The sequence below is a fragment of the Oncorhynchus clarkii genome, chromosome 5 (genome assembly GCF_045791955.1).
Source record: "Oncorhynchus clarkii lewisi isolate Uvic-CL-2024 chromosome 5, UVic_Ocla_1.0, whole genome shotgun sequence".
Taxonomy (NCBI): domain Eukaryota; kingdom Metazoa; phylum Chordata; class Actinopteri; order Salmoniformes; family Salmonidae; genus Oncorhynchus; species Oncorhynchus clarkii.
The window spans coordinates 35,099,082-35,126,243 of record NC_092151.1 but is presented as its reverse complement, the minus strand read 5'-3'; the positions used below and the strand labels follow the sequence as shown (position 1 = coordinate 35,126,243).

The 27,162-nt window shown below is 42.4% G+C and overlaps 1 protein-coding gene across 1 annotated transcript in view; it reads right to left on the bottom strand.

Annotated features, from left to right (window-relative positions):
- The window catches only part of LOC139408694 (AP-4 complex accessory subunit RUSC2), a 29,319-nt gene extending 2,274 nt beyond the window's left edge, over positions 1-27,045 (bottom strand). The window contains exons 1-8 of the mRNA XM_071152915.1: positions 27,013-27,045; positions 7,282-8,625; positions 6,814-7,114; positions 5,704-6,705; positions 758-834; positions 414-588; positions 169-274; positions 14-60 (exon numbers count right to left, since the gene is read on the bottom strand). Coding sequence (XP_071009016.1) covers positions 14-60; positions 169-274; positions 414-588; positions 758-834; positions 5,704-6,705; positions 6,814-7,114; positions 7,282-8,565 — 2,992 coding nt within the window. The 5' untranslated portion in view covers positions 8,566-8,625; positions 27,013-27,045. The remainder of the gene's footprint in view (positions 1-13; positions 61-168; positions 275-413; positions 589-757; positions 835-5,703; positions 6,706-6,813; positions 7,115-7,281; positions 8,626-27,012) is intronic.
- Positions 27,046-27,162: the final 117 nt, after the last annotated feature.

The window sequence follows — 27,162 nt, the reverse complement described above, 5'->3', positions numbered from 1 at the left end:
TCTAAACGCATACCTTTTTGGTTGTAGAGGTGATTTAGCCAGAATTCCAAGGCTCTCAAGCTAAAAGAGAGAATATAGGTCCTTCATTTTACAATCATAACATTTAATAAATCACCATTAGAACACAATTTGATACACTAAAAAAGAGTGAGACTTGAAGGGACTCACTTGAGCAGGCCCATGATGAAGGCTCGTAGTCTCATACAGTGGCTGGTCAGCAGGGAGCACTGCCTCACTTTGGACAACAGGCTGTGTAGCACCTGGGTGGTAGGGCCTTAGATAGGAACAGAGACCATTGAACTACAACCCCCATTAGCAAATGCAGCACTGTAATCATACACTCATCAGCATCAAACCTACCACAACCACCCACATCATCATCATTACCATCATCACCACCATGTGTCTCTGACCTGTCTGAGTGGAGGCCTCCACCACATTCCAGACGTGGTTGCGTCGATGACCGATGATCAGGTCAAGTTTGTGGTCCCTAAGGCCATCCTGCAGAATGTTCTGGATGGTGGGACACAGATGCTCCAGGACTATACCACCAATGGTGGGACTCCTTGAGCTGTTCCCTAGCCGGATCTGGAGAGAAGTGGGACATTATCATATGATCATGATCAATAATTACACTTTAATTAAAAATAACATACATTTATGGGAGTTGATTCATCCTATTCAGGGTTACTGTCAGTTTTTGTGAATTGGTTATTCTAGTTCCCTTCAGATTGCTTTTAGCTCTGCTGCACTCTACCTTTTCCACAGGATCTCGACTGGTGCCAAAATGAGCCATGATCAAATCCACTGCCAAGCTCACAGATTTCAGCAGACCTGGAGAAACATGGAAAGAAGCAATCAGGAGTTAGCTCATTTAATATTCTGTGCCATGCAGGGGGGTTATCAAAATGCCTGAGGGACTGACATGAAGCAGATTTGATTCATTAACCAGAAACATCAGACACTGAATAAAAAGGGTGTATATACAGAACCACATGGGAACATCCATGATTCATCTCCCTTCCATCTTGCTCTGGCTCTCTCTAAAATGTCAGGTTACATTCTTAATGCGTATTGAATCTACCTACAATGCTCTCCCCTGCCAAACAGACAGTACATCACTGTTCACGCTTTGCTTTCACAAGACAATGTGCATACAAGCATGGGATTGACATTTACATTGTTTGGTTATAATCATGTGTGTCTGTATTGTGACACTAAAATAACATACATCTGTGAATCATATATCCAGCGTATCAACAACACTGCACCCACTGCAACAAACATAAACTGGAGCTTGCACACTCACATACACACACACACACTAAGTGTCTCAGCCAATCCAATGCAGGGAGAGAAAAATAGGTCATGTTTTAAAGAAACCCCCTTCAGGGTATTGAAGGCACTGCTGCAGAAAGCTCTGCTGCTGTTCTCTTTAGAACCCAGCAGCAGCACAGAGTAACAGACAGTGTAGGATTCCAGTTTCCCATAATGACTGTTCAGTAATAATCTAATTACTCTCCATCTTGAAATAACACTAGATTACTGACACTGTCTACCCACCACACACATCCTCTGATTTATACATTGACATCACACACAGTCAACATCACATCACACAATCCACATGATATGCTCTCAGCTCAAAACACACATAACCATATTAACTTAACTCTGTTTTATTCTACGACCCCCACAAGTTTCTTGGGACTTGTCTGAAGTCGGTACAGCCGACCCGCCAATTTCTGTCTGTAGCGTCCGTACAGTTTTGGCTACACACTAACTATGAGCGCTTTGTGTAAAGTTGAGAAGTACTGTATATATGGAGACTGTTTAGTAACAGGGTTCAAAACAGTGGTGGATAAAGTATCAAAATGTCATTCTGTAGTAAAAGTAAAGATACATTATAGAAAGATAGAAAGTTACTCAAGTAAAAGTAAACGTTACCCAGTAAAATACTACTTGAGTAAATGTATAAAAGTATTTGGTTCCAAATATACTTAAGTATCAAAAGTACATGTAATTGCTAAATACTTAAGTATCAAAAGTAAAAGTAGAAGTATAAATCATTTCAAATTCCGCAAAGCAGACTGCACCATTTTCTTGTTTTTAAAGGTACAAATAGCCAGGTGCACACTTCAACACTCAGACATAATTGACAAAAGATGCATTTGTGTTGAGTGAGTCCGCCAGACCATAGGCAGAAGGGATTACCATGTGTTGTCTTGATGAGTGTGTGAATTGCACAATTTTCCTGTCCTGCTAAGCATTCAAAATGTAATGAGTACTTTTGGGTGTCAGGTAAAATGTATGGAGTAAAAAATACATTATTTTCTTTAGGAATGTAGTGAAGTAAAAATAAGTTGTCAAAAATATAAATAGTAAAGTAATGTACAGATACCCCAAAAAATATTTAAGTAGTACTTTACACCACTGGTTAAAAAATAATAATATTTGTTTCCTGATCTTTCTTATATCTCTGAGATATAGATTAGAGACTTCCTTTAGATTTGTTTTTTGGACTATCTGTTGTTCCATGTAGTGAATATGTTATTCAATGCGTTTGTATGGGCTAATAGTAAGGCCAAATAAACATTTTCATAATTTTTGTTTTACATATACAGTACCAGTCAAATGTTTGGACACACCTACTCATTCAAGGGTTTTTCTTTATATTTACTATTTTCTATATTGTAGAATAATAATGAAGGCATCAAAACTATGAAATAACACATATGGAGTCATGTAGTAACCAACAAAAGTGTTAAACAAATTAAAATATATTTTATATTTGAGATTCTTCAAAGTGGCCACCCTTTGCCTTTTTGGCAAAAAAAAGAGTATCTCATGATAAGCTATAGACCACACTATCTGCCAAGAGAGTTTTCATCTATATTTTTCATAGCTGTCTATTTACCACCACAAATCGATGATGACACTACGACCACAACGAACTGTATAAAGCCTTAGGCAAACAAGAAAATGCTCATCCAGAGGCAGCGCTCCTAGTGGCCGGGGACTTTAATGCAGTGAAACTTAAATCCGTTGTACCTAATTTCTACCAGCATGTTACATGTGCAACAAGAGGAAAAAAAACTCTAGAGAGACACATACAAAGTTCTCCCTTGCCCTCCATTTGGCAAATCTGACCATATTTCTATCCTCCTGATTCCTGTTTACAAACAAAAGCAGGAAGTACCAGTGACTCACTTAATACGGACGTGGACAGATGACGCAGATGCTAAGCTACAGGGCTCTTTTAATAGCACAGACTGGAATGTGTTCCAGGACTCATCCATTGGCATTGAGGAGTATACCACATCAGTCAATGGCTTCATCAATAAGTGCATCGATTACATTGTCCTCACAGTGAATGTATGTACATCCCCTAACCAGAAGCCATGGATTACAGGCAACATCCTCACTGAGCTAAAGGCTAGAGCTGCCGCTTTCAAGGAGCGGGACTAACCCGGACGCTTATAAGAAATCCCGCTATGCCCTCATAAGAACCATCAAACAGGCAAAGTGTAAATATCGGACTAATATTAAATCCTACTATGTTGGCTCCGACGCACGTCGGCTGTGGCAGGCCTTGCAAACTATTACCGACTATAAAGGGAAGCCCGGCCGCGAGCTGCCCAGTGACACAAGCCTACCAGACGAGCTAAACAACTTCGATGCGTGCTTCGAGGCAAGCAACACTGAAGCATGCATAAGAGCACCAGCTGTTCTGGACGACTGTGTGATCACGCTCACCGTAGCCGATGTGAGCAAGACCTTTAAACAGGTCAACATTCACAAGGCTGCAGGGCCAGATGGATTACCAGCACGTGTACTCCGAGCATGCGCTGACCAACTGGCAAGTGTCTTCACTGACATTTTCAACCTGTCCCTGGCCGAGTCTGTAATACCAACATGTTTCAAGCAGACCACCATAGTCCCTGTGCCCATGAACACTAAGGTAACCTGCCTAAATGACTACCAACCCGTAGCACTCACGTCTCTAGCCATGAAGTGGCTCTCATCAACACCATCATCCCAGAAACCCTAGACCCACTTCCATTTGCATACCGCCCCAACAGATCCATAGATGATGCAATCGCTATTGCACTACACACTGCCCTTTGTCACCTGGGCAAAAGGAACACCTGCGTGAGAATGCTGTTCATTGACTACAGCTCTGTGTTCAACACCATAGTGCCCTCAAAGCTCATCACTAAGTTAAGGATCCTGGGACTAAACATCTACCTCTGCAACTGGATCCTAGACTTCCTGATGGGCCGTCCCCAGGTGGTAAGGGTAGGCAACAACACATCTGCCACGCTGATCCTCAACACAGGGTCCCCTCAGGGGTGCGTGCTTAGTACCCTCCTGTACTCCCTGTTCACCCATGACTGCGTGGCCAAGCACGACTCCAACAACATCATTAAGTTTGCCGACGACACAACGGTGGTATGCCTGATCACCGACAGCGATGAGACAGCCTATAGGGAGGAGGTCAGATACCTGGAAGTGTGGTGCCAGGACAACAACCTCTCCCTCAACGTGATCAAGACAAAGGAGATGATTGTGGACTTCTCATCGATGGGGCTGTAGTGGAGCAGGTTGAGAGTTTCAAGTTCCTTGGTGTCCACATTACCAACAAACTAGCATGGTCCAAACACACCAAGACAGTCGTTAAGAGGGCACAGCAATGCCTATTCTCCCTCAGGAAACTGAAAAGATTTGGCATGGGTCCTCAGATCCTCAAAAAGTTCTACAGAGGGCCTCCCGGGTGGCGCAGTGGTTAAGGGCGCTGTACTGCAGCGCAAGCTGTGCCACCAGAGATTCTGGGTTTGCGCCCAGGCTCTGTCGTAACAGGCCGCGACCGGGAGGTCCGTGGAGCGACGCACAATTGACCCAGCGTTGTCCGGGTTAGGGAGGGCTTGGCCGGTAGGGATATCCTTGACGCACCAGCGACTCCTGTGGCAGGCCGGAGCACAGTGTTTCCTCCGACACATTGGTGCAGCTGGCTTCCGGGTTGGATGTGCGCTGTGTTAAGAGGCAGTGCTGCTTGGTTGGATTGTGTATCGGAGGATGCATGACTTTCAACCTTTGTCTCTCCTGAGCCCGTACGGGAGTTGTAGCGATAAGACAAGATAGTAGCTACTAAAACAATTGTATACCACGAAATTGGGGAGAAAAAGGGGTAAAATTCAACAACACAAAAAAAAAAAAAATTCTACAGCTGCACCATCTAGAGCTTGTTTCACTGCCTGGTATGGCAACTGCTCGGCCTACGACCACAAGGAGCTACAGAGGGTAGTGTGTACGGCCCAGTACATCACTGGTGTCAAGCTTCCAGAACCTCTATACCAGGAAGAAGGCTGTTTATTATCTATGCATAGTCACTTTACCCCTACTGTACCTACATGTACATATTACCCCGACTAATCTGTACCCCCGCACATTGACTCGGTACCGGTACCCCCTGTATATAGCCTCGTTATTGTTATTTTGTTGTTGTTCTTTTATTTTTTTATTTTATTTAGTAAATATTTTTCTTAAAACATCATTGTTGGTAAGTAAGCATTCCACTGTTGTATTCGGCGCATTTGACAAATACAATTTGATTTGACTTGAAAATAATATGAAATGCTCTGAGACCAGGTTGATCCATGCTCTATCACCTATACACAGATCAGGCCCCTCCCTCTTCCTCACCTCTCCTCTGCAGGTGGCTGATGGACAGAGACTCGTAGGAGGCTTCAGGTGACAGGCAGAACTCCACAGGTGGCCTACTGTCACTCAGGCTGAAGGAGTCACAGTGCTGTTGTTGATGCTGCTTTACACTGGGCCCTGCAGACACCAGGGGCTGCAGAAGGGCGCTCAGAGAGGACAGAGGGGCCACTGACGAGAGAGCAGCAGTCAGGCTACGATGAGAGGCTGCAAACCCAGTCATAGGGACTGAGGATAGTGGGATTGTCTTATGGGGAAGTAAGGGTGGGTTTGGGGAGAAGGACACCAGCAAGTCTGGATGATGGATGTGACTGTCAGAGGGTGACATGGTTGCTACATGGGAGATGGGGCAGTGAGGGCTGTGGGTCAGGAGGACTGGGTTGAGGCTCTTCTGCTCTGTGGACAGGCGAATGAGATCTTGGCAGATCTGAGCCATGCCTTGGCTCCGTTTGATTGAATCTTTACAATGAGACTGGTTTGGGCTACTGTGGGCCTGAGCTGGGCTGGGGTAGATTTGGTCTAGGTCTTCATAGAGCTGGTCCTGGCATGAATAAGCCTGGGTTAGTTTGGTGCTTGTTTGTGCTTGTTTTGGACTGGCCGAAGTGAGACCAAGGTTAGTGTGGGGCCTGTATGGACTGGAGTGTGTCCAGTTGAGTCTGGACTGGAAGCGTTCTGGACTGGGGGTGCAGGTGGAGCAGGTATCAGAGCTGGAGGGGCCTTCCAGGAGGATGGCTCCATAGCTGCCTAGCGGTGAGGGATGCAGGTGGGTCAGGAGTCTGTTGCCTTTGCCTATGCACTTGGACCCTGGCTGGGAGCTGAAGCTGGGCTTGGTGTTCTTGTGGCTGATGTACTGGTCCAGCAGGGAGCCCAGGGGCTGGCTCTGAGGTTTACCCGCTGGGGGAAGCAGGACGAAGGGCTGGATGGGCAGGGAGGTGGGCCTCTGAGCCTTACTGTAGCGAACCACAGGAGTGGCCCATGAACATGCCCCTGACAGGGAGAGAGGGAGAGGGGATGAAAAGTTTTAAAGATAAGGAAAAACAAGGGTAGATCAGCTGAATCGTAATTACTCATGTACCAACTGGCTTGTTTTCTTACCCTCCTCCTCCGTCTCATGGTTCGGTGACACAGAAGGGTGGTTGGACACAGTGATACTGCCTTGGTTGGGACTCAGGAGTAGGGGGGAGTGGCTGCTACTCTGGCCCAGGGAAACTGCCTCTTGAATGGGACACAGATCCTGGGAGGTGTGGGAGTGGCTGGAGCTCTGGCAGCTGTCTGTATGTCTCTTACAGTAGGCAATCTCAGCAAAGGAGGTGACATGCTGGGAGTCCCAGCTCAAACAGCGAGGATGGTGCAATGGGGTAGCTCTCCTCCCTTCTTTGTCTAAGCCTTCTTCCTGCTGGCCATGGAGAAACAGATAAAACTTTGATTAGTTGACAGGAAAGTCAACTGCTATGAAAGTCATTCTGCTCATCATGCATCTTACAAATTAGTCAAAACCTGAAGAAGAAATTCAAAAGTTGTGCATTTTTTTAAACATACTGTAAGTCATTGTGGTATGCCAACCTGTTTCTCCTCCTGGCTCTGCTCTCCCCGGGCCTTACTGAAGAGGAAGTAGTGGCCCTCTGAGGTGACGCTGGTGGTGCTGGACCAGGCTGGGCTGGGCGAGGTTGATTGGGATGACAAGTCACAGGTCACCAGCTTGTAGTACTTCTGGGTGGTCCCTGTGGGCAGCAGCCTGGCCTGGCTCTGGAGACAGGAAGTGAGGTCAGAGACCTCCAGAGAGGACAGGAGACCGTGGGCGTCGGGAAGGTAGACATTACAGTTGGAGTCCAGCGCCTGTGGTGACCAGCAGGGGACAGAAGGCCCCCCGTCAAGAGGAAAGGAGGTTGTTCTGCCCTCCTGACTGGGGCCAGCAGCTTGAGGACCCTGGGGCTCCTGGGGGAAAGGTTGCAGGTTTAGGACGACAGTGCCTTCTGCTGGCTGGGATGACTGCATTGCAGGAATGCTGAGGTCGTTTGGGGTGGCAGGGTTGTTGCTCTTGTTGTAGATCGCACTAAAGTTGACGAGAACCCCATCTGAGCTGTTGCAGGAGGAGTCTGTGACGTACTCTAGAAGACCATCAGAGAAAGACTCAGGGAAACATTTTGTTTGGCCATAGCTGAAGCAGTAGCTCTCATCACCACATTTTAGCATATTATCTTCAACATCCTCCAGTCTCTCCTGCTCCCCACAGTCCTTCAACACAGTTTTACCCCTGTTGTCATGGTTCTGACTGGCTGATTGGCTAGAAGGTTTGGAGGTCTGCCTCCCAGCATTACTCAGGGCCCAGTTAGAGTTTCCATGCAACTGCAGCACAAAAGAGGAGTCCTCATGGTATCTGTGCAGGTTATCTCCATCACTATCTTCATCCTCCTCATCTTCATCCACCCCTTCATTAGGGAGAAAAGAGTTGTGTAGCCGTAAAGTACCTCTAACTACAGGGTGTTGTTTATGTCTTTGAGAGATTGTCATCTGTGACGCCTCCTCTGATGATGATCCAGAGTCACACTTCCCACTGCTGTCACTGCCCCCCTCCCCGTCCCCCTCGCCCCAGTCCTCGTTGAGGCTCCAGTAGCTGGAGGAGATATGTCTAAGGCGGTTGTGGAAGGGCTCTCTGTGGAGGTTGCCTTGCTCGGGGAGGGAGGCAGCGCGGGTCAGACCCACGGAGCTGGAGCACAGTCGACCAGGCCGCTTGGAAGAGCTGCTGCACAGAGCCGCCTGCACAGGAAGCTGCCAGGGGGGGAGCTGCACCAGGGGGAAGTGACACGCGATCAGAGTGTCCCCTGATAGGCTGGATGTCCTGTTCATTATCTCAGCTCAGCAGTTGATGTTATTACTGAAAGTGTCTCCATGCTCTGAAGGAAACATCTGAAACAGGAGGAAAGGAGAGCATTAAATGGGTTATGATGATACTAGAACAGATAAGCAGCCCAATGCTACTATGAAGCCTCATGCTAAATCTGGAGTCTATAGTCAGACTCAGAATACTAATGCCTCCTCTGCCCCAAGCCATCAGCATGGCCAGCGCCAGAGCTGCATGATTCACTCAGTCAGCCGTGGCGTGCTCCCTTCCTTCCCACCTAGCAAAAGTCACCCATAGCTACTCATAGTGGTGACCCGTCATTCAGGCCAGATGGGGCGGGTCCCGACATTTAGGCCAATTATTTTGGGGGGAGGTTGCCTGTTTTTCATGTTATTTTGCCATTAATATGTGTCACACATCAGTTTGAAAACAATGTAAAAAAAAAAAAAAAAAAAATATTATATTGAGTTAATAAAGCCTCCATACAAACATGGTCTCTTTTTTGCTTTCTTGAGTAAAGCAGGTCCAAAATACAGGTGTTTCAGCCTAGATCCGTGCTCTCTGTGGTGGTGGTGGTGGGGCAGCCAGCGGAAAATACGGAGCGTAGGGGTTGGTAATGTTCTCTAGTTGCGTCGTGAGTGGCTCAGTGTTCTGTCACTCTGTCGCTCGAAAATGCAAGCCCCTTTGGTGCTGCCATAGAGGTACATTAGAATTGTATTTATTTAACTAGGCAAATCAGTTAAGAACAAATTATTATTCACAATGATGGCCTACCAGAAGGCAAAAGGCCTCCTGCGGGGACGGGGGCTGGGATTAAATATAAAATATAGGACAAAACATATCACGACAAGAGACACACCATAACACTACATAAAGAGAAACCTAATACAACAACATAGCATGGCAGCAACACATGAAAACACAGCATGGTAGCAACACAACATGACCACAACTTGGTAGCAGCACAAAACATAGTACAAACAGTATTGGGCACAGACAACAGCACAAAGGGCAAGAAGATAGAGACAACAATACATCACGTGAAGCACCCACAACTGTCAGTAAGAGTGTCCATGATTGAGTCTTTGAATGAAGAGATAAAACGGTCCAGTATGAGTGTTTTTTTCGCAGCTCGTTCCAGTCACTAGCTGCAGCAAACTGAAAAGAGGAGCAACCCAGGGATGTGTGTGCTTTGGGGACCTTTAACAGAATATGACTGGCAGAACGGGTGTTGTATGTGGAGGATGGGGGCTACAGTAGGTATCTCATATAGGGGGAGTGAGGCCTAAGAGGGTTTTATAAATAAGCATCAACCAGTGGGTCTTTGCAACGTGTACACAGAGATGACCAGTTTACAGAGTATAGAATGCAGTGATGTGTCCTATAAGGAGCATTGGTGGCAAATCTGATGGCCGAATGATAAAGAACATCTAGCCGCTCGAGAGCACCCTTACCTGCCGATCTATAAATTACATCTCCCTAATCTAGCATGGGTAGGATGGTCATCTGAATCAGGGTTAATTTGACAGCTGGGGTGAAAGATGAGTGATTACAATAGAGGAAACCAAGTCTAGATTGAACCTTAGGCTGCAGCTTTGATATGTGCTGTGAGAAGGACAGTGTACCGTCAAGCCATACTCCCAAGTACTTGTATGAGGTGACTACCTCAAGCTCTAAACCCTCAGAGGTAGTAATCACACCTGTGGGGAGAGGGGCATTCTTCTTACCAAACCACATGACCTTTGTTTTGGAGGTGGTCAGAACAAGGTTAAGGGCAGAGAAAGATCATTGGAAACTAAGAAAGCGTTTTTGTAGAACGTTCAACACAAAATACAGGGAGGGGCCAGCTGAGTATAAGTATTTAAATGAATGAGAGAGCTTCCTACTGCTTGAGCTATGTTGTTGATGTAAATTGAGAAGCGTGTGGGGCCTAGGATCGAGCCTTGGGGTACTCCCTTGGTGACAGGCAGTGGCTGAGACAGCAGATGTTCTGACTTTATACACTGCACTCTTTGAGCGAGGTAGTTAGCAAACCAGGCCAAAGACCCCTCAGAGACACCAATACTCCTGCCAGGTTGTGCGCTACTGGTAAGAAGTCAGGTGCAGGAGAGTGGAGAGTTGTGATCAGGCGCACACTTTAATTGGCAGAAGTAACAACAGACGGATGCAACTGTGTCAAAAACCTCCAGCCAAATGGCAAAAGTGCAAAGCGTGACAACAGTCACAATAATGCATAAGTAAAACAATTAAACACACTGGGAAAACCAGCCTGGTACGTAACACGAAACATGTAACAATTCCACACAAAGACATGGGGGGGAACAGAGGGAATATATATGTAGTGTGATTAGGGAATGTAAACCAGGTGTGCGGGGAAACAAGACAAAACAAATGGAACAATGAACAGTGGAGCGGCGATGGCTAGAAGACCGGTGACGTCGACCGCCGCCCGAACAAGGAGAGGGGGCGTCTTCGGCGGAAGTCGTGACAACTCCTTAGCCGGCCCACAAGAATGGATTGGTCTACCATATCAAAAGCTTTGGCCAAGTCAATAAAAATAGAAGCACAACATTTCTTAGAATCAAGGGCAATGGTGACATCATTTAGAACCCTTAACGTTGCAGTGACACATCCATAACCTGAGCGGAAACCAGATTGAATACCCGAGAGAATACGCTAGGCATCAAGAAAGCCAGTCAGTTGATTATTGACAAGTTTTTCCAACACTTTTGGGGAAACAGGACAAAATAGATATTACAGTATATAACAGTTAGGATCAACTTTATCTCCCCTTTAAATAAAGGATGCACCGTGGCTGCCTCCCCAGAGAGGAGAGACACCTCTTAGAACTACCCATCCCGGATCCGGGAGAATTGTCATCAACTACACTAATTAGCATAGTGCAACGGTCAAAAAATATTACTAGAAAATATTCCGATTCATGAAATCACAAGTGAAATATAGTGAAACACAGCTTAGCCTTTTGTTAATCACCCTGTCATCTCAGATGATGCTTTACAGCCAAAGCAAGACAAGTGTTTGTGTAAGTTTATCGATAGCCTAGCATAGTATTATGTCCAGCTAGCAGCAGGAAGCTTGGTCACGAAAATCAGAAAAGCAATCAAATTAAATCGTTTACCTTTGATGAGCTTCGGATGTTTTCACTCACGAGGCTCCCAGTTAGACAGCAAATGTTCCTTTTGTTCCATAAAGATTATTTTTATAGCCGAAATACCTCAGTTTCTTGTCCACGTTTTGTTGAGAAATTCACCGGAAATTGCGGTCACAACAACGCCGAAAAAAACTCCAAATTAGATCCATAATATCGATAGAAACATGGCAAACGTTTTTTATAATCAATCCTCAAGGTGTTTTTCAAATATCTATTTGATAATATATCAACCGGGACAATTGGCTTTTCAGTAGGAGCGAGAGGAACAATGGCCGCCTTTGTCTATTACGCACAAATCACTCTGAGAGCCACCACCTGACCACTGACGCAATGTTGTCGTTCACGCTCATTTTTCAAAATAAAAGCCTGAAACTATGTCTAGTGGCTGTAGACACATTAGGGAAGTCATATGAAAAGGAATCTGGTTGATATCCCTTTCAATGGGCAATAGGGATGCATAGAAACACAGGGGTTTCAAAATAAGATTTTTCTCAGGCTTTCGCCTGCAATATCAGTTCTGTTATACTCACAGACAATATTTTTACAGTTTTGGAATCTTTAGAGTGTTTTCTGTCCTAAGCTGTCAATTATATGTATATTCTAGCATCTGGTCCTGAGAAATCGCCCATTTACTTTGGGAACGTTATTTTTCCAAAAAATTAAAATAGTGCCCCCTAGTTTCAAGAGGTTTTAATTAAAAAGGTCCGAGATAGGCTTGGCGATGATAGGGGCAGCAACTTAAAGAAGGGTCACGTTTAAGGAGCTGCTTTAACACTTCAGACTCAGTGACCACTTGCAGGGAGAAACTTTGTAGTGGGGCAGGGGAAAAATAGGGAGGAGCATTGGGGATCATCACATTAGAAGGGGCGGGAGATGAGGAAATGTTGGACAGGCAAGGAGGCATGGCAGAGTCAAATAGGAATAATGACTTAATGAAGTGGTGATTAAAGAGCTCAGCCATGTGCTTCTTGTCAGTAACAACTACATCATCAACATTAAGGGACATGGGCAGCTGTGAGGAGGAGGGTTTATTCTCCAGGTCTTTAACCGTTTTCCAGAACGTCTTGGGGTTAGACCCACAGAGAGAGAACTGCTCCTTAAAGTAACTAACTTTGGCCTTCCGGATAGCCTGAATGCACTTATTTCTAATTTGCCTTAACGAGAGCCAATCAGCCTGAGTATGCGTGGGCTGAGCGATTTGCCAAATTGAATTCTTGAGGTGGAGTAACTCTGACAGATAACAGTCGAACCAGGGGCTGAACCTGTTTTTTATTCTCATTTTCTTTATGGCCGTGTATTTGTTAACGATACCACTGAAAATATAAAAAAAGAAGGTCTAAGCGTCTTCGACAGAGTGTATCAAGCTGATTCTGAAGTGCCTATCCAAGAAGGCTCAAAGTCATTGGCCACAGTTAAAATGACGTAAAATCATGTTATATCTACAGTAGCTTTGATTGGACAGATCATGTCAACATCTTACTTTCAAAATCTTAGCTAGCAGTCATCATCATGAATCAAGACGACAATCTACTGGTGAATCCTGGTCATATGAAGAGAAATAATGAAGAGAAATTATAGATAAAATGTGCCGGTGCTCATTGGCCATTGGACATAAACATTACACAAGTTGGAAATTGTCATTTCAACAATGAGTGGTTTGGAAGAAATCAGTGGCTAACTGCAAGCATTGCAAAGCAATCACTAGCCTGCTATTCAGTGGAGTGGGTGTGTGGTCACAATTCTCGGTTTAAGGGTCTCTTTTCCAAGCTTAAAATTATAAACATTCAACATAAGCCATGCAGTCAATCCAGCATGATTTCTGCCGCGCTCAAAACAACTGTTAACTCAGAACTGGGAAATCTTTCTTCAGTGAGTTCAAGACAACTGGGAACTCAGGAAAAAAACAAGCTCCGACTGGGAAAATACAGTTTGAACAGTCATCCAAATCGGGATCTCTGGCCTCTTTCTAGAGCTACAACCTGAAGATCACTGACGTCATCATGATTCTACCTTGTTTTTTTTCTGAGTTCCCTGTTGTCTTGAAAACACCATAAATCCAGAGAATGCCAGACTTTGATGACAAAATTTGCCCAAAATAATGCTGCTGCATAAATTATGTAAAATGCCAGGGTGATATGTATACTGTAGCTAAGAAAGTAATACTAAGTGTATGTTGTGTAGTAAGCTGTTAGTAGCCCATTCTCATCCTAATAATTTGGTATATTTTCCCCTTTTAATTTCGCCTAATGTTCTGACATGTAGCCTATAACCGGTTTAGAGAATGTAATCATTGAATATTGTAAGAGCTTTCATTGTCTGCGTATATGCCCCCTTTATTTATCCTGCGGTTCTGACTTGGTGTACAGGGAGAATACTGTAAGAACGGCCCATGTTCTGAATTCTGTCGCTGTACATTTCAAAAGTGCTGAACAAATATTTATATTAACTACGTTCATTAATGTCTTAATCGAAATTACGGATTGCCTCTTGTCTGCTTATCGTCCCCTTATGCCATAGTTTGTACATCACAATTGTCAGTAGAAATCACATTTGTTTAAGCAAGTCAGACATACAGTGCCTTGCAAAAGTATTCGGCCCCCTTGAACTTTGCGACCTTTTGCCACATTTCAGGCTTCAAACATAAAGATATAAAACTGTATTTTTTTGTGAAGAATCAACAACAAGTGGGACACAATCATGAAGTGGAACGACATTTATTGGATTTTTCAAACTTTTTTAACAAATCAAAAACTGAAAAATTGGGCGTGCAAAATTATTCAGCCCCTTTACTTTCAGTGCAGCAAACTCTCTCCAGAAGTTCAGTGAGGATCTCTGAATGATCCAATGTTGACCTAAATGACTAATGATGATAAATACAATCCACCTGTGTGTAATCAAGTCTCCGTATAAATGCACCTGCACTGTGATAGTCTCAGAGGTCCGTTAAAAGCGCAGAGAGCATCATGAAGAACAAGGAACACACCAGGCAGGTCCGAGATACTGTTGTAAAGAAATGTAAAGCCGGATTTGGATACAAAAAGATTTCCCAAGCTTTAAACATCCCAAGGAGCACTTTGCAAGCGATAATATTGAAATGGAAGGAGTATCAGACCACTGCAAATCTACCAAGACCTGGCCGTCCCTCTAAACTTTCAGCTCATACAAGGAGAAGACTGATCAGAGATGCAGCCAAGAGGCCCATGATCACTCTGGATGAACTGCAGAGATCTACAGCTGAGGTGGGAGACTCTGTCCATAGGACAACAATCAGTCGTATATTGCACAAATCTGGCCTTTATGGAAGAGCGGCAAGAAGAAAGCCATTTCTTAAAGATATCCATAAAAAGTGTTGTTTAAAGTTTGCCACAAGCCACCTGGGAGACACACCAAACATGTGGAAGAAGGTGCTCTGGTCAGATGAAACCAAAATTGAACTTTTTGGCAACAATGCAAAACGTTATGTTTGGCGTAAAAGCAACACAGCTGAACACATCATCCCCACCAAACATGGTGGTGGCAGCATCATGGTTTGGGCCTGCTTTTCTTCAGCAGGGACAGGGAAGATGGTTAAAATTGATGGGAAGATGGATGGAGCCAAATACAGGACCATTCTGGAAGAAAACCTGATGGAGTCTGCAAAAGACCTGAGACTGGGACGGAGATTTGTCTTCCAACAAGACAATGATCCAAAACATAAAGCAAAATCTACAATGGAATGGTTCAAAAATAAACATATCCAGGTGTTAGAATGGCCAAGTCAAAGTCCAGACCTGAATCCAATCGAGAATCTGTGGAAAGAACTGAAAACTGCTGTTCACAAATGCTCTCCATCCAACCTCACTGAGCTCGAGCTGTTTTGCAAGGAGGAATGGGAAAAAATTTCAGTCTCTCGATGTGCAAAACTGATAGAGACATATTCAAGCGACTTACAGCTGTAATCGCAGCAAAAGGTGGCGCTACAAAGTATTAACTTAAGGGGGCTGAATAATTTTGCACGCCCAATTTTTCAGTTTTTGATTTGTTAAAAAAGTTTGAAATATCCAATAAATGTTGTTCCACTTCATGATTGTGTCCCACTTGTTGTTGATTCTTCACAAAAAAATACAGTTTTATCTTTATGTTTGAAGCCTGAAATGTGGCAAAAGGTCGCAAAGTTCAAGGGGGCCGAATACTTTTGCAAGGCACTGTATCAGTGTGTGTTAAAGGCAGTAAATGAATTAACTGTTTTGCTGTTAGACAAGGCTCTGCTGATAGCCAGGTGTAGTAGTGGCAAGGTGTTTGGACTGCTGTTGGGGCTCTGCTGTTGGGACAGCTTTATGTAGGCCCTAACAGTTAACAGGCTACTCATAGTTTGTCTGACTCTGCCCTGCAACTGGGGCAGCAATACTGCAGATAACCAACAAAGACGAGACAGCCTATAGAGAGGAGGTAAGTTAACTGGCATTCCGGTGCCAGGACAACAACCTATCCCTCAACCTCAGCAAAACAAAGGAGTTGATTGTTGACTTAAGGAAGCAGAGGATGGAACACGCCCCGATCCACATCAACGGGACTGCAGTAGAGAGAATCAGCAGTTTTAAGTTTCTCAGTGTCCACATCACAGAGGACGTTACATGGACAAACATACTGTATAAAACTTGAAACTTGATAGTCTGATAGAAAGACCGTGTTACACAACACAGCCATTCATGTACACCTCTTAAAGGCCCGGTGCAGTCGGAAACGTGATTTTCCTGTGTTTTATATACAAGTAACTGCCAAAATAAAGGAAACACCAACATAAAGTGTCTTAATAAGGCTTTGGGCCACCACAAGCGGCAAAAACAGCTTCAATGTGCCTTGGCATAGATTCTACAAGTGTCTGGAACTCTATTGGAGGAATGCAACAATTAGCATCACGTCTAACGCTATTGTTAAACACGGCTAACGCTATTGTTAATAATGACAAATAACACTGCCATAAATGTCATTAATGTAAAGAAAGAAAGGTAGTGTTTTATGTCACACGATCTGTGAATGCTCCATGCATTAAAACTGACAGTCCCCAAAATCGTACTAGAATTACTGAAATAAATATGTATATGTTTACATATAAGTCAGAAGACAGCCATCCAGACCTTCCTGGGACCATGTAAATGTCCTCTGTCGATTAAACTTGTATTTGCCTCCCTCTGGTGGTCGGCTGCATCATTACATCCATTTATATCACTTCACCGTAATGTTACTTCAAAGCAGTCTTTGAATTTGTCCCAAGAAGGCGGATCTAAATACATAACTCTCATAGCTCTACGATAAAGAATCCGACCTACACTTTTCCTTAAACCTAAAATAAGTAAAGAAGTAATTTTGTGTGGAAGTCAAAAATGTGTTTTACGTCGGAGACAGACACATTGCATATACTAAGGATTCCCCCTCGTCTATAAGAGGGACGCACGCTGTTTAAATGGACCAAATGTTGATTTAGACGTTCACAAATGTAACAGATTTTGACTCTCACTAATGTCATAATATGTTTGGTAAAGTAATAAAGGTGAAATATTTTGGGTAGATATTCCTAAAACGGATTATAGCAATATACTGTATGGACATATTATAAAGTATGAAAAGGCTTATTCATTCACAATTGTATTTTATCATATCATCTTGGTATAGATTTTATTGTACTTTTATGTGTACTGGATCATATTTGTTGAAAAGTTTTTTTTCTTTCTCAGACATAAATGAACAATTCCTGGTGAAAGCCAAAGGTCATAGCTTTCTAGGGAGGAGACACTACTAGATTAACAAAATATTACCCTCTTGTTAGATTGATGACTAAAGCCATAGCAAAACAGTGCAAAACGTCTGTCAGCTCAACTTTAAATCAACTTTAAGACAACTCTTGAACTAGGGTGTAAAATATGTTTTGATTAAACTCATGTTTTATAATGAATGTATACTATTCTGCATGTGTTCATTTGTTAAAAATTGCCTTGCCTGAGAGGGTAGGCTACCAACAGTGGTGTAAGCCTAGTGGAGGGTAAACGCAAGTAAACACCGTTTTACCCACCTTTTTCAGATTTTTGGGGGAAAGTAGGCATTACTTTTTTCACCACGACCGGAAATTAGAGTTTACCCACATTTTTTTTTACCACTAAACACTGGCTACCCACTGGTAGGCCTATTTGAAGTTTATGTTAATACACATTGTAGCCTAGTCCGTGTTAGGATGACCATCCCGTTTTCCCGGGACAGTTTCACCCCATTTCAGGTGTCCCAACTTTTCAGGCTACAAAAAATGTAATTTTGTCAGCAAGATGTTTCAATTAATGTAGGCCTAATCAATGTCAGTCACTAAAAGTTATTAGGCATACTTTCAGGTGTTTTGTAACGATGTATATTTCAATTTATCAAATGGCGTGAGTATACATGAAGTTTGGATGCTTGAAGTGGAGTGGACGAACATGCACAAGTTATTTGAAGATATTTGTTTGACAATCAAATTAAAATATCCTTATTGGTTGTGTTCATGCCAAATTAAAAGGTAATACAATTTGACAGTTTAAATAATGTTTATATGATTAGGCCCTTAATTATTTTAGTCACGCACTCAATAGAGTGACCCCCCCGAATGTCATTGGGTAATTCACACTCAGCGTATGGGTCCATCAAAAAAAAAAAAATGAAAAAAAGTTGCCAATATTGTTTCAATTTTGTAATTGTCATTTTTTGTTGTTGTCACGCTTTACCAACCATAGCTAGCTAAAGTGTGACAGCATGGAGCAGCTAAAGTAGGACAGCATGGAGCAGCTAAAGTAGGACAGCACGGAGCAGCTAAAGTAGGACAGCATGGAGCAGCTAAAGTAGGACAGCATGGAGCAGCTAAAGTAGGACAGCATGGAGCAGCTAAAGTAGGACAGCATGGAGCAGCTAAAGTGTGACAGCATGGAGCAGCTAAAGTGTGACAGCATGGAGCAGCTAAAGTAGGACAGCATGGAGCAGCTAAATTAGGGCAGCATGGAGCAGCTAAATTAGGGCAGCATGGAGCAGCTAAAGTGGGACAACATGGAGCAGCTAAAGTGGGACAACATGGAGCAGCTAAAGTGGGACAACATGGAGCAGCTAAAGTGGGACAACATGGAGCAGCTAAAGTGGGGACAACTTGGAGCAACTAAAGCAGGATAGTCTTATAGGCTTTTTCAATGGAGGAAAGCGATTCAGTTCACATTAGGGACCCCCTGTACTTAGGTTAGGCAGAGCTCTGGGTCTTGTAATACTATATCCTGTTTATTTGTTCTTGTAGAACTGATATTAGTACTGTTATTTGAATGAATTCAGAAAAAGTGGGACACTTTTTTGCATTTCGGTCTTCTGTAACCTCTTCAGACATCTATCCAACATCTTAGTCCAACACATGATACATTTCTGAAATCGTCAATGTTTCCTTATCACACAACATTGAATTTAATTGTCATTGGGGTACAATTAGGACTTTAATAATAATGTCCCAGTTTATTTAACATTCTGTCCCAGTCAACCAAATGCGAACTGAAAACAGGCCTCATGTGAAAAGGACATTTTTGTTCTTGTTGTTGTGTGATTAGGAAACGTCTTGAGGATTTCAGAAATGTATCATGTGTTGGACTAACCTATTATGTGGGATAGATGTTGAAAGAAGTTACAGAACCGGAAAAGGCTAAATGTATCCCACTTGTTCCGAATTCACCCTACCTACAATTTTAAGATGATATATAATTAGAATAGATCAATACAATAGAATGGCCCACCCTGTTCTTCAATCACAATAATTACATAATTATGCATCATTCGCTTCGATCATCAACTCACCCATTTGTCCCCTTTATCCCCCATCATACTTTACTTAATTTATTTCATCTGTTGTTATATATGTGAAACTAGTTTCAGTATAGTTTAGGTTCAGTTTCTAGGCAATTATCGGGGTGATTATCAACTGGGCACGGCACCTCCAACTGTTGGAAAAAAGAGGGGAACAGGCCCTACTGTCAGGCGAAGGAGGGGCAACAGGGAAAACCATTTAGAAAATGACATGCCCTCCTAAAAGTGGTTATAACTCCAGTTATGTTTGTGATATTACGATTCTAACAGCAACAGTGTGTTAATATAGACTTTAAAAAGGGGCATGACTTTAAAAATGGCAGAATAATCTTCTTTTTTTTTTACAGTAGATAATACATTTATGAGCAGTCCAAATGACTGCCTTAGCTGTTATAGTGTTAATAGACCCGTAATAAAGAAAGTTCTAAATCTCTCTGCCAATAACAGCTAGTTTTCAGTTCCCCTTCCAAACTCAGACCACTCCCAGACAGTCCTAGAAAAATTATTGCTTGAGAAATTGCTCTTTGCTAAGAAGCTATTTTTGACAATTTTTGACAATTTTAATTGAAAACAATCACAGTAAGGTAATTATTTGAAATTGAGATAAAAAACAGCTGCACAGCATTGGAACTTTAACAGTTAGACCTATGCACACAGCAGACTATCACATACTGTTTATATATATCAAGGTTATTACAGTAAATGAAAACGAAAACGAATCCTGAAAAAACTATTTAGTAAACTGAAATAAAATAATTAACAAACCCGTTTCAAAAACTAAAACTATACAGAAATTATTTTTGCTTACTCCAAAACTAACTAAAATAAAAACCATCATGAATTATGTTCAGTTTTAGTATTTTTTCTAAACTTTGGGCAAAAATCTAATGGGGATTTCAAATGTTTTTTTTAAGATTTTGGAGTTATCAAGCTACTGAATCTGGCTGGTGTCACACACTGATTTGTCTTGTGCTTGTCTCCACCCCCCTCCAGGTGTGGCCCATTTTCCCCATTATCCCATGTGCATTTATACCTGTGTTTTCTGTTTGTCTGTTGCCAGGTTATCTTGTCTCGTCAAGCCTACCAGCGTGTTCTTTCGTACTCCTGTTCTCTTTAGTCCCTGTTTTCTAGTTCTACATAACAGCATCACTTGTCATCAACAAGACTACTGTTCCTGATTTGGCACAACAGTTGGGTCGTACCACCAATTCAGTGTCTTTTGAGAAGTGTAACTTGGTTTAAAAAAAGAAAAAAGATTTGATTTCACCTAATTGTAACATTCTGTCATCAAGAACACATGTTCAACTTAATAAAAAATGAATTTTCCCATCTCAAGAAGTTACATTAAAAAAAATGACTATAGTGAGTGCCTATTAAAGGGCATTTCATTTAATAACAGGCTTTTAAAATGCAATATTGTTGCACAATTTCTACTTAAAATATCAAAGGGACACAAAAGGTACTCCTTTCGTGGAACTACCCAGTTGAAGATGATCTCTGATCACATAGACGTCATATCAGTGAGAACTGGGGTTTGTGCACTGACAATACCTTGGAGCCTCTCACCTTTAAATAAGACAATTGAATTAAATACCAGGAGAGAACTTCCTGTGGAAAGTGGGCCATGCAGGCTTACAAGATGTTGTTGTAGATGACTAACCACTGCCACTGCATATTTGATATGCCCCCTGCATCCCAGTCAGCACCCATGCCTGCCTGGCTACTAATAGACACAAACTAGTGGAGCAAAGACTCACTGTGGCCTGGATACAGGAATATTAGAGGAAACCAGATCAACCCAACTATTGCGGTAGCAACATTTCTGTCAGATCTACTAATCCATCTCATATGAGAGAAGAAATTGTCGTAACATGAGATACACAGACAACTCACTATTCTGTTCTTAGCCCTGGAATCAGAGGCTGTGGTCTAGTCGAAGACAGATCAAGATGACAAACTTGAGTTGTTGTTGTCTGTTTCTATAAAGTTTGTTTCTCTGTAATGAGCAGTTGGAGGGGAGTACAGAAGACATTATGATGCTCCGATTAGAACAGCTTGGCCTATATTCTGTGAAAACAATTGTTGTAAGATAAGGGGTAATGTGGAATGAGCAAGGTGACTGACAGGGTTTTAAAAAAGTCTATGTTCAGTCATTTCAACAGAATATTTCTCAAACAGAGTGGATGGAAAACTGTGTGTTTGTGTTTACATATTTAACTATACTTGTGGGCACCAGAAGTCCCCACAAGAGTAGTGAACAAACAAAGAATTTGACCAAGTGGGGACATTTTGTTGGTCCCCACAAGGTCAAATGCTGTCTCTAGGGTGTTTAGGGTTAAGGTTAGAATTAGTGTTAGGGTTAGAATTAGGTTTAGGGTTAGGAGATAGGGTTAGTTTTAGGGTTAGAAGCTATGGTTAGGTTTAGGGTTAAGGTTAGGTTTTGCAGTTAAGGTTAGGACAAGTATGTGTGTGTTATGGAGCAATTTCAGTGCGAACAGACATTTTATTTGAATTAGATATTGTATTAGGATATTGAATTTGAATGTAATATTTTTTCATTTGTAATGCACAAATTGAATAATAAAATTCATAATTTCAACTTTTTGCAATCAGTTTTAAAATTCAATTTCAATATAATTGAAAATTCAAATTCAATATTTATATATTGGTAGATATTGCATTCATTGTCCGTGTATCAAGTTTACAAACTATTATGTCAAGTTTATCAAAGTTTCATATATTCAATTTATCGGATACATTCAGATTCAGTTTTCTAATTCAGTAATCTAAATTCCGATTCAAAACCAGAGACAACATCATGGTACTTTGGCAGCCAGGAAAAGTAGAGGAGAACAGATAGAATAAAACACTGTGGTAAACAGAAGCTTCTGGTGGTTTCTGAAGCCAATGTGGCATGTTGAATAAATGTTCTTCTTTATGAATTTGGCTCTACTGTTGGAACTGTTTTGGCTATAAACTATTATGACCCTTTTCCTGAAAGCTCAGACTCTCTGAAGCATGGATGTGCCTTTTGTTCCCCTCCATGATGACCACATGCCGCGCAGGACACATCAGAAGGGAGTGTCCCAAAAACTGCAATTTGGCTGAATAGTTGAATAGCCCTGTCATAGCCCTTCTAGGGATAGTCATTCCAGTTTCCACTCCCTATTAATCTTGCTCTTGTGACTGACTGGGGTCGATGCAGGCCCACTGCATGTCACAAGACTGTGTTAGCCCACTTAGCTAAAGCTCAAAGGGATGAGTTCAGGAAGCTAACACAAGTCTTAAAGTCTCCAGCAAGGTTACTCATCAAAAGAGCGTGGTTTATCGAACCACCTCTGTTACATTTCACCCCCCTTTGACCAACTCAGAGATCACGGCACCAATATAACTGACTGGGTTCTAAATCAGGCCTTTTGCACAACAAACCCTTCCTGTGGCAAACAGAAGCAGAAGGATCTGTGCACCCCATTTAATGGTTTGGTGATCCATGCGTGTGATGAGCAACCTTGCCTGAGACCTAAAGACGTGTTAGTTTGACTGATGGGGTTCTAACCCAGGGCTCCTGTGTGCCAGGCAATGCAACTTTTCAGGTCTCAGACAAGTTACTCATTATGCGAGCGTGGTCACCGAACCACCCGTCTTACACTTCACCCCCCTTTGACCTCCTCCTTGAAGAGACCCATCCAAGTCACAGGACCAATGCCTAGGCTTTAGCTCAACAGGCTAACAAATTCTTAACCTAGTCAGTCACATTACCCTTATGACTACCCTTGCCGGAAACTTGAAACTAACGCGTCTAACATGTATTCGTGTAGCAGATGTGGATCCGTGAAACTTACCACTCGGCCTGAAGTGACCTTGCGCCATTGAAGGAGGCTGTCACGTGTGTTTACGAGGCAGAAGTCCTGAGTTTGAATCTCCATCTGAGCTATATCATAGGGAAGCGGTACTCGCAGGCATCGTGGCGTCCTTGGTGCCACTGGACAATGGTGCCACTGGACTCAGATCTACAGTTGCGCTCAGTTTAACCACTGGGGTCGCTGTGGAGTGAATTTAGGGTGGGAATGTAGCAGATGGGGATTTGTAAACTCACTCTTCAGCCTGAAGTGTCGCACCTTGCGCCATTGAAGAAGGCCTTTTTCAATAGCGTGTTGGGCTGGAATGCTTCTGGGGGGGGGGGGGGGGGGGAGTAGTGAGTAGTGTATCATCCTTTAAATCAAATCAAAGTTAATTTGTTAAGTGGGCCGAATACAACAGGCTTACTTACAGGCTCTAACAAATAGTGCAAAAAAGGTATTAGGTGAACAATAGGTAGGTAAAGAAATAAAAAGACAGGCTACAGTGGAGCAAAAAAGTATTTAGTCAGCCACCAATTGTGCAAGTTCTCCCACTTAAAAAGATGAGAGAGGCCTGTAATTTTCATCATAGGTACACTTCAACTATGACAGACAAAATGAGAAAAAAAATCCAGAAAATCACATTGTAGGATTTTTAATGAATTTATTTGCAAATTATGGTGGAAAATAAGTATTTGGTCACCTACAATCAAGCAAGATTTCTGGCTCTCACAGACCTGTAACTTCTTCTTTAAGAGGCTCCTCTGTCCTCCACTCGTTACCTGTATTAATGGCACCTGTTTGAACTTGTTATCAGTATAAAAGACACCTGTCCACAACCTCAAACTGTCACACTCCAAACTCCACTGTGGCCAAGACCAAAGAGCTGTCAAAGGACACCAGAAACAAAATTGTAGACCTGCACCAGGCTGGGAAGACTGAATCTGCAATAGGTAAGCAGCTTGGTTTGAAGAAATCAACTGTGGGAGCAATTATTAGGAAATAGAAGACATACAAGACCACTGATAATCTCCCTCGATCTGGGGCTTCACGCAAGATCTCACCCGTGGGGTCAAAATGATCACAAGAACGGTGAGCAAAAATCCCAGAACCACACGGGGGGACCTAGTGAATGACCTGCAGAGAGCTGGGACCAAAGTAACAAAGCCTACCATCAGTAACACACTACGCCGCCAGGGACTCAAACCCTGCAGTGCCAGACGTGTCCCCCTGCTTAAGCCAGTACATGTCCAGGCCAGTCTGAAGTTTGCTAGAGAGCATTTGTATGATCCAGAAGAAGATTGGGAGAATGTCATATGGTCAGATGAAACCAAAATAGAACCTTTTGGTAAAAACTCAACTCGTCGTGTTTGGAGGACAAAGAATGCTGAGTTGCATCCAAAGAACACCATACCTACTGTGAAGCATGGGGGTGGAAACATCATGCTTTGGGGCTGTTTTTCTGCAAAGGGACCAGGACGACTGATTCGTGTAAAGGAAAGAATGAATGGGGCCATGTATCGTGAGATTTTGAGTGAAAACCTCCTTCCATCAGCAAGGACATTGAAGATGAAACGTGGCTGGGTCTTTCAGCATGACAATGATCCCAAACACACCGCCCGGGCAACGAAGGAGTGGCTTCGTAAGAAGCATTTCAAGGTCCTGGAGTGGCCTAGCCAGTCTCCAGATCTCAACCCCATAGAAAATCTTTGGAGGGAGTTGAAAGTCTGTGTTGCCCAGCAACAGCCCCAAAACATCACTGCTCTAGAGGAGATCTGCATGAAGGAATGGGCCAAAATACCAGCAACAGTGTGTGAAAACCTTGTGAAGACCTACAGAAAACGTTTGACCTCTGTCATTGCCAACAAAGGGTATATAACAAAGTATTGAGATATTTTTGTTATTGACCAAATACTTATTTTCCACCATAATTTGCAAATAAATTCATTAAAAATCCTACAATGTGATTTTCTGGATTTTTTTTCTTCTCATTTTGTCTGTCATAGTTGAAGTAAACCTATGATGAAAATTACAGGCCTCTCTCATCTTTTTAAGTGGGAGAACTTGCACAATTGGTGGCTGACTAAATACTTTTTTGCCCCACTGTATATACAGTAGCGAGGCTATAAAAGTAGCGAGGCTACATAGACACTGGTTAGTCAGGCTGATTGTGGTAGTATGTACATGTAGATATGGTTAAAGTGACTACGCATATATGATTAACAGAGAGTAGCAGCGCTAGCTTTATATGAATTACCTGAACTTACAGGCTTTAGCTAAGTGGGCTAACACAGTCTTGTGACCTGTTTCGACCCCAGTCAGTCACAAGGGCAAAATTGAAAAGGGGGTGGAAAGACTATCCTGAGGGGTTATGACAGGGCTATTCAAGTATATTCTTATGGGGGCCAAATTGTGTTTTTTTGTGACACTCCCTTCTAACGTGTCGTACGCGGCATGTGATCATCATAGAGGGGAACAGAAGGTACGTCCATGCTTCAGAGAGTCTAAGCTTTCATTAAAGGGGTCATAATAGTTTAGAGCCGAAACAGTTCAAACGGTAGAGCCAAATTCATAAAGAAGAACATTTATTCAACATGCCACATTGGCTTCAGAAACCACCAGAAGCTTCTGTTTACCACAGTGTTTTATTCTATCTGTTCTCCTCTACTTTTCCTGACTGCCAAAGTACCATGATGTTGTCTCTGGTTTTGAATCGGAATTTAGATGACTGAATTAGAAAACTGAATCTGAATGCATCTGAGAAGTTGAATATATGAAATATATTAACATATTCAATAATAGTATGTAAACGTTATACACAGACAATGAATTCAATATCTACCATATTGAAACTGAATATATAAACATTCAATTTGAATATTAAATTAAATTAAAATTTTAAAATGTAATGTAATATTAATTAAATTCAGTTTCAAATCATGAAATACAAGTTCAAATGATGAATTCTATAATTACATTTGTGCATTACAAATTCTAAAATATTACATTCAAATTCTATTTCCTAATACAAATTACAAATGATGTAGCCTAATTGAAATACAATTTCTGTTCGCACTGAAAACGCTCCAAAACACACACAGTTTTCAGACATAGGGTCTGCATGAAAGATGGGGAAGGCGAGTAAAATAGGGCGAGTGCGAAAGCGAGAAACTGACAGCGGAGCCCAGAACGTGTGTCACCGCATCATGCCAGTAGTCTACCGCAACACACACATGACCAACATTTGCCAGTCGCACTACAATGTCCTAAATCCGTTTACATTAAATAACATTCTAAATGAACACACACTAAAGCAATAAAAAACAAAGAAATGCATTTACATTTGTCAGGAAAGCATCATGGAAAAGCATCTCCTAACCTACATTTTATTTTAACAGCTGTAGGTAAAAACTTGCACTGTAATCTTCTCCCAATTTTCCAACTTAAAGTTGCAATGGATGCATATGCATATTATATAATTGAGAAGAATAACGATATGTGTTTCCTTCCAACTCTTCAATATAATGCAATTGAATGATTAATAAAACATGCGCCCCTCGAATGGTGATGTATTACGTAAAATAAACAACATTAAACATACATACGGTGGATGTTCCAGGTAGTTTGAAGGTTTAAATCGATAATTTTGTTGTACATTGTTAAATAGTTCCAACCGTTGCAGGACAGTTCCTTGTTTCCAACAGTCAGGGCGCCGCGCTTCTAGTGCTGGTGAAAACAGAGGCCAGACCGGTCAG